Raw genomic sequence first — 7,812 nt, 5'->3', positions numbered from 1 at the left:
AAGGAGCAGACAAGGATATGAGTAGGGAATCAGGGGGAGGAGGAGAAAAAACACATCCTCATCTTGACATTTTCCTGACACACACAGTTATACCTTTCAAAGAGCCTTAATAACAATGTCTCCACATGAAAGGCGATGGCAGATAGTTACTTCCTCCTCATCTCTCTTGAGTTGAAATCCTCATAGGCCTGAGGGATGGAAACAAATCAACAGTGAACACATTACACTTTCTCTTTTTCCAGAAAAAGAGATGTATAAGTTTACATTAGATAAGGTATGTTAAATGGAGAGTCAAGAAACAGGGAGAATTTTTGGATTTTGCAGTGCTAACTTGGGCACTTGAATAGTCACTGGATTTAAAGGAAAACTATCATCAAATTATTGTATTTGCATTCTGGAGAAATAACCCAGGTGATGTAGAGTGAACCATTTAACTGCCTTGTCTTTTCCTGTGAGGTTTCTCATTCTCATTCTTCCATGAGGAGATAAGAGTACTTGCATTTATAGAGAGCTCTAAGTTCCTAGAGAACCCAATTAAATTTCAGAAACTATGAATTTCTCTTCCATTATTTCTCTGGGAAGATTTTGGACACAATATGGACATTGACCTCTTGTTCATCTAAATAAATGTAAGTAATCTTTGGGGGGCTCTGAGACAATGTCTAAGGTGTCAAAACACAAGTGCCATGGCCAGGTGGGCACACAAAAATGGAGAAGGGAACAGTCTCCAGAATCAGAGATGAAATTTAGGAGACCCAAGTCATAGTGTAACTTTCCTTTGAGTTATGTAAAAACATCTCTGATGAGCCTGAAGATCTAATATCTTCAGTTTACTTACTGTTGGGAGAAAAAAAAATGTTGGAAAGGAAACAGGAAAGAAGACAGACAGAAGAAAATGAAAGAGCAAGTAAGACACATATGGTGGCTCACATAGCCCCCATCTCTCAAATTCCAACCCCTTCCTCCATTCCCCCAAAATGTAAAATGAATGAAACTTATTATTTTGGTCCCACCCTATCTGAGTTTTTGAGGATGGATAATCTATCGCGGTCTGGGCAGCTTAAACTCTAGGCACTGGGGGGTAGAGAAAGGAGGTTTCCATCTCTGGGGATGGAGGAGGACTGGGTAGCTCATCAAAATCTTTGAATCGTGGGAATTTGGGCACTCCAGGATTGGGATCCATCCTAGCAGGGCGATGAGTGGGTGAGATGGAGCTCAGTTGGCGGTGCTCCCCTCTCAGGCGGCTGATTCCACCTAGTAGCATCTTCTGTATATCCATGATGACCTTCTGAACTTCAATATGGAAGCTATCACTGAGCCAGCAATAGATGTAAGGGTTGTAGCATGAGCTGCTAATTGCAAGCCAGTGGAGGAAGAAGTAGAGACCATTGTGGCTTGAGATGGATTCACTAGAGAGCAGCACCAGATAGACATTGAGGGGAAGCCAGCAGATAGTGAAGACAAGCACCACCATCATTAGCATCTTCAGACTTTGCTTCTTCTTCCCACGCTGGCAAATGTAGGTGTGGATATTGATGTCATCAACAGCATTATGGATCCACAGTTTCTTGGCCACATGACCATAGACAACCATCAGCACCATCAATGGCAAGATGAAGAAGAGCAAAAAGGTACTCAGGTCAAGATATTTCCATGTGGATTTTGAAGTATAGGAGAAACTGGGGAGGCATACAGTTTCTTCAGTTATGTTTCTAGGTTATAAGACAGAGAAAGGGAAACATTAACTTCCTTTTCCTTTTCCCTTAGCCCCTTGCCAGGTGTTATATGGCAGACAGGCCTTAAGAAAGAGACATATTTACTAATTGTGTCTGTGCTAGGACTGAAGGCTAGAGTTATAAAGCAGGGAGTTATAGTGTTCATCAATTCCAGACATCTTATATAATATAAACAGAAACTATGGACCCCAAACAGAAAGTGGTATGCCTATCAACCCATTATCATGAGAGTTCTTGAGTACTCTTAGTGAATTCCAGTTTAGAGAAATTTATTTTTGTATCCATGTTTTGAAATGTGCTATTCCAGCCCCTATCCCATTCCCCTCATTTAATGAGGCTTTCAAGGTCACAGGTTGCTCGAATCTAGACACTGGCCATTCTGTGTTTCTCTTACCCAATTTCCACTTGGTAAAGCTTTTGGTAAATGGCATGTGGCAAAGCAGCACAGGTGCTCACAATCCAGATGATAATGATGCAAACATTGCCTTGCATTGGAGTAATTCTGGATTTCAGGGGATATAGCATGACCTGGAAGAAAAGACACCAGCCCAATTAAACAATCTATATTAAGGGTACTTACTAGTCATTATTCAACTCACATTCTTTTGCAAAAGTGCAAAGACTTGGTAGGTGGGTGAGTAATGTGCTTTGGGTACTAGTTCTGTTGACCAATGAGTGGTATTTTGTTTTATGAAAGAACAAAGTTGGTTAGAAAGAACAAAATTGAGAGAAACATGTCAATGGGAAGATAGCAATCCAAGTGGACTGATTTCAAAGTTTCTGTCTCCCAGTTAGTTCAGTGGAGAAGAGGGATGGATGTCCAAAAGTGTAATATATTTTTTCTTTATCATATATTGATGGGTGAGCACTTCACATCTCTTTATCCTTTATCCCACTTGGTTCCCTTTATGTCTCTTTCCCTTATCCCTCCTTCCCTTCCCATCTTTATCCTTCATTGGTCAATCTTTCCTTCCTCCCTTCCCCTCTCCTCTCTTCCTCCATGCCCTCTCCCATCTTTCTTAATCTCCTATGACCTAGATTTCTCGATGGCCCCCTCCATCTGGTTCCAGACACAACGCCTTCAATTTTCCTCCGTGTTCTTCCCACTGCACTTGTTTCTTGGCTTCTTCCCAACTGATGAACAATATCTCATCCCTGGCCCTACCTCCTTCCTTTTAAGTCACTTCAATCCCTCCTCTTAATTCCTTCTTCCTCAATCTCTCAATTTATTTATATTTCATTTGCTCAGCTCTCACTGGCAGATTTCAAGCCCACCACCAGCCCTGAAGCCACACCCTGCTCTGACTCATTCTTTCCCTCTTTCTTCCCTTAGCCAGTCCTGCAATGCAGCAAATAAAATTTTTTTCCTTAACAACAACAACAAAAAAGAAAATGTTTTCCAAAGGAGAAGGAGGCCACTTTTTAAAAAATCATTTTATTACTCCATCTCTGTTTCCATAGCACCATATAAAAGATGATGGTATTTTTGTTACATAAAATTTGATATGGCAAAAGTCTGTAATTCACATTTTGCAATCCTCCTAATACATACATACATACATATACATATATGTGTGTGTTCTCTCTCTCTCTGTATATATATGTATGTATGTATACACATACACACACATATATATATATATATATATATATATATATATATATTCACATAGATTGTCTCAAGGAACTCAAACATTTTAAATTATTTATGTTCTTAGCTGCTTCCATCTATCTAGAAGAAAAACCTACTCTTTTATAAGACCTGAAAAGCCCTGGGAAACACCTACCCGATGTCGGTCCAGGGAAATAGCAGCCATGGTCATCACTGTTACATAGGCACAAGAGTACTGAGCAAAATGAATGAGGTGGCATGTCATCTTCCCAAACACCAAGGAATTACACAGATAGCGCACCTGTGGGAGAAAGGACATGGTGAGGCACCAGGACTCAACGCTGCGTAATTCCCCTCTTACAAGCTCAAAATAGAAGTAGAAAAAGCTTCCTTGCTTCACAAACTGCTGGCATTATTGTCTCAGGAAGGAAATATTTTCACATTGTAGCTGTCATACCCTCTCATATATTTCCACAGAAACAGCCCAGTTTGAAGATGCAGACCTCATATCACAAAAATTGTTAGCCACATTCCATTCCAAGCACTGCGTAAATAAATAAATAAATAAATAAATAAATAAATAAATAAATAAATTTTAAAAAAGGGGGAAACTGAAGCTAGGTCTTTGTGACAAAGCTCACCGGAAACAGCTCCGCACCCCTTCCTTAAGCCACACACGTCACTCAGCCTCTGACAAGGCAGGAGATTAATTCAGCAACGCAATCACAATCATGGCTGTAGCTCCCCTCCCCTCAAGTTCCAAACCGTTTACAACATCTCTCAGCCATTCCTGTCTCTACGCACTTTCTTAATCAACTGTACCCGCTTCAGCGCTCCTTCCCACTACGCAGCTCTCTCTGCTGCAAATGCAAAGTTGTGTTTCTGCTCTCAGGGCCTGAGTCCCAGGTCCCCTCTTCAGCACCCAGCTTACCATGGTGAAGGGAGAGCTGAGAAAAGCCAGCATCATGTTGGTCACGGAGATGTTGACGACAAAGAGGCCGGTGGCAGTGTGCATCTTCTTGTACTTCATAATCACATGGTTTAAGACCCAGTTGCCCAGTATGGCAGCAAATACCACTATGGTGTACCCTATTACTAGCCAGAACTGTACCCGCTCATCCTGGGACACCATCTCCGAAGCCATAGGACCTGCTGTGTCATCCAGGTTGCCAATGTTTGAGATATGGCCAGGTAGCTTATGGATCATGGAGAGCACGCTATCCCGGCCTGAGCTACTAACCGCGGACGCAGCATTAGAAATAGCCTGCAGCACCTGGGAAGCGGTGGAGGTGATAAGATCATCAAACCCACTTGGCACACTTAGAGCTTCGGGGGTGAGCTCGTCCCCATAGCTCATGATGCTGGGGTTTGGGAAAGCCCCTTGGGGTGATTCTGTGGCCGGGGCGTCCAGCTTGACCCCTTTGTAAAACCTCAAAATCCTTAAGCTATTGGGTCAGGGAGAGCCAAGGGAAGAGAGATGGAGGGGTAGGGGGTCTCCACTGAGCGCTGGGCGAGCACTGCTCAGCGTTATCCGGAGAGCTCTGAGTGGAGAATGCACTCTCCAAGGTGTGGGAGGGGGTGGGTGAGAGGATAGCACGGAGGGGACCGGAAAGAAGGAAAAAGACAACCGCTGGACCTGACTCGGAGTGGGCTGAGCTGAGCTGGGCAGTGGAGCGCAGGGCTGGCGAATTCGGCTGGCTCCAAATGTTCCTCAGCTTGGGGTGCGCAGGCAGTGCAGGTTCTGAATTCAGGGAAGCAGCGCTGGGCGTCCCCCGAGCGCCCTTCCTCCTTCAGGCAGTTGGGGGTCGTTCAGACTAAATTTCTGTCCCCTTGAATCTGTCTGTCTTAGGCCTGCAGTCGCTGTGCTCTGAGCCAGTGATGTCAGAGCCTTCTGCAACCGCACTTTATAGAAAGTCTAAGGGGCTCGCGAGAGAGCCAATGGGGAGCCGCGGTTGAAGCTCCGCCCTGTCCATCCCCGCTGGGGAGCTAAAGGGGTTGGCAAAGTCTTTGCTGCTCCAGTCTCAGGCCCCCTCCTTTCGCAGCTCTTCCCTGGCACTCCCTCCCGCTTCTTGCTGCAGCTGGAAGCCCAGACTTAGGAGATCTTCTCTGGGCAACCCTCATGATCCGCCTTCTTCACCTTCCTTTGCCCTTACTCTCTTTATCTTCTGCACCAGTGCCCAAAATACCAGCTAGGAGCTGTGGCACAGGGAACTGAGAGGGGGCTGCGGCGACCATGGTGACTACTGACAAGCTGGAGAGGCCTCATTCGGTACCTAGTTGGCCTTGGAGGGACAGTGGTTACCAGGAAGTGTCTGCACAAATTTTGGGGTCGTGCAAGAAGAATGAGACAGGGGATAGTTAAAGAATTGGGAGGGGGACATTGTAGAGTCTCTGGAACGGCGCGAACCCAGCATAATGCTGATGCTATGCTTTCTCCAACATGAAGCCACCAGCTTCAGATTGCATGCAATGACCACCGTGTTTTGTGTACAGCCTCCTAGGGGGGCACAACACTTTTGTCCAACACCCAGGGAGTACCAATTTGGGAACTGGATTTGGCATGTTAGTGGGGAGACTGAAACAGTGTACAAGGAGGGTTTAGGATTTGGGGAGTTTTTGCAAATAGATTGATTTTCCCAGAGTCTGATGCTGCAGGGAGTGGGAGATGAAGTTCAGTCTTCAGAGTTGCAGTAGAAAAGAGACTGGGGTTGAGGGTTCCAAGACTGCTTTTTCTCTTTAGAGTTTCAAGTTGCCTCGTGGAGAAGGGATCTAGAGACATTTAAATGACAACTAGAGCAGCTGAACTGTTTCCCTAGAGGTAGGGAACACAACAGTGCCCTGAGCCTTTCAGAGTTCAAGAGTATTTTTTACCTTACAACCTCCCCCACCCCGCCACCACTAATTTACAAGTAGATAAATGGAGGCTTGGGATGGAAAGAGCTTAAGGAAGGTCATACAGATAATTACCTAAAGAACCAGGACTAGAAATAAGAAGTGTGGAACCTGACAGCCCAGGGCATTTTGCTCTGCAGTAAGCTGTCACTGAGAAATCCTGGTGTTTGTTTCAACCATAGTGTCAAGGCTTCCTATCCATCACTTCCACCTCCCCACCCCACCATTTAGAAGGGGCTGTGAAAAAAGCCAGTAAATGTACCCTTCTTTTCCTAGAGGAGTCAGTAAGGGAACCACATGTTATCAATAACTATTTATTAAACCATAAGCAGAAAGTCATGATCACTATCATCATCATCACCATCATCATCATCATTATCAACATCATCCAGGAATCAGCTTATCAATCAGCCACAAAGGAGGCTAGCAAACTTCTGCCGTGTGTGTGTGTGTGTGTGTGTGTGTGTGTGTGTGTGTGTGTGTCTGCCCTGGCCACATCTGGCTATTTATGGGTTAAAGAACAGTTAAGGAAGAGACTAGAGAGTTTTGCAATCTTTCTGGGGTATCCCCACTTGTGGGGAGAGGGCAGTTGACAGATTAACACAGAATGACTAATCATAAAATCTAACTAAAGCTAAGTTTTATGAATGGGAGTTAAGTCCTCTGAATACAGACCTAGGATTGGAAAAATTATATGGTTATCAGGCAACTTCTTAAAAAACAAATAAATAAAGAAAAAGACCAACAAAGAGGAAATTATAAAAAATAAGCTGTCTTATTTGGGGTGGCCCTCAGAATAGAGACACACAAACAAACACATTTAAAGAAGTTTATGAATGTTGACTCTACCACATACATCCACATGAGAGCTGGGAATCATTGATGTCTAGTTTGATCCCTCTGCAGCAGTTGCTGAAGGAAGACCACCAAGAGACATGAACTGAGCATTCAGGAGGCATTTTCTCTGTATCTGGCCCTAGGAGGGCTTCCAAAGGGTCTCAAAGTACTCCAGATTTGGTAAGTAATGAGGGACATGTTGACTTGTAGTCAAATATAAGACTTTTCTATATTGGAGAAGTGCAGAGGTTCTGTGGCAGGGACCAGAGTGGGTGGATCACATAGGCAGAAGCAGAACCCAAGAGCTGAGATACTAAGACATAATCTGGCCTCCACCAGCCTCTTAGTCATGGTCCTTACCATCTTTGGCCTCTTTGACCCAGAGTTCCTGTATATCTCAAAAGGGGTACGCAATACCTAACTTCTAAAGAAGTGGGAGTTCCATGCAAATACATTCCTAGATTGGATTTAACAAATAGAAATATGATGCAGATTATATTATACATCTTCAAACTTTTGACAACACTGCTGTCTTTCCGCATCCCAAGCACTGAGGCACATGTGAACTAAAGTCCACGAGCTAACTGAAACCTTGCATGGCATCTTTAGTTAGTTAGGGGACAGAGGGATCTACCCACTTCATCAGTGGTAGAGGGGGCAGCCTGGCTGTCTTTGGGCTAAGTGCTATGGAGGATTGGAAGAAGAAAACCCAGCACAGTCTCTCTTCTTGAACAC

General features: G+C 44.3%; 1 protein-coding gene across 1 annotated transcript; it reads right to left on the bottom strand.

Annotated features, from left to right (window-relative positions):
• Nucleotides 1–1,060: 1,060 nt before the first annotated feature.
• LOC103302453 (G-protein coupled receptor 83-like) lies at nucleotides 1,061–5,583 on the bottom strand. The gene is made up of 5 exons (XM_008159494.3): nucleotides 5,486–5,583; nucleotides 4,280–4,793; nucleotides 3,524–3,649; nucleotides 2,131–2,264; nucleotides 1,061–1,712 (listed from the first exon to the last, which is right to left on the bottom strand). The coding sequence occupies exons 1-5, from the start codon at nucleotides 5,581–5,583 to the stop codon at nucleotides 1,061–1,063; spliced, it is 1,524 nt and encodes a 507-aa protein (XP_008157716.2).
• Nucleotides 5,584–7,812: the final 2,229 nt, after the last annotated feature.

Source organism: Eptesicus fuscus, chromosome 1, assembly GCF_027574615.1.
Source record: "Eptesicus fuscus isolate TK198812 chromosome 1, DD_ASM_mEF_20220401, whole genome shotgun sequence".
Classification (NCBI taxonomy): Eukaryota; Metazoa; Chordata; class Mammalia; order Chiroptera; family Vespertilionidae; genus Eptesicus; species Eptesicus fuscus.
This window is presented reverse-complemented; position numbering and strand designations above follow the sequence as displayed.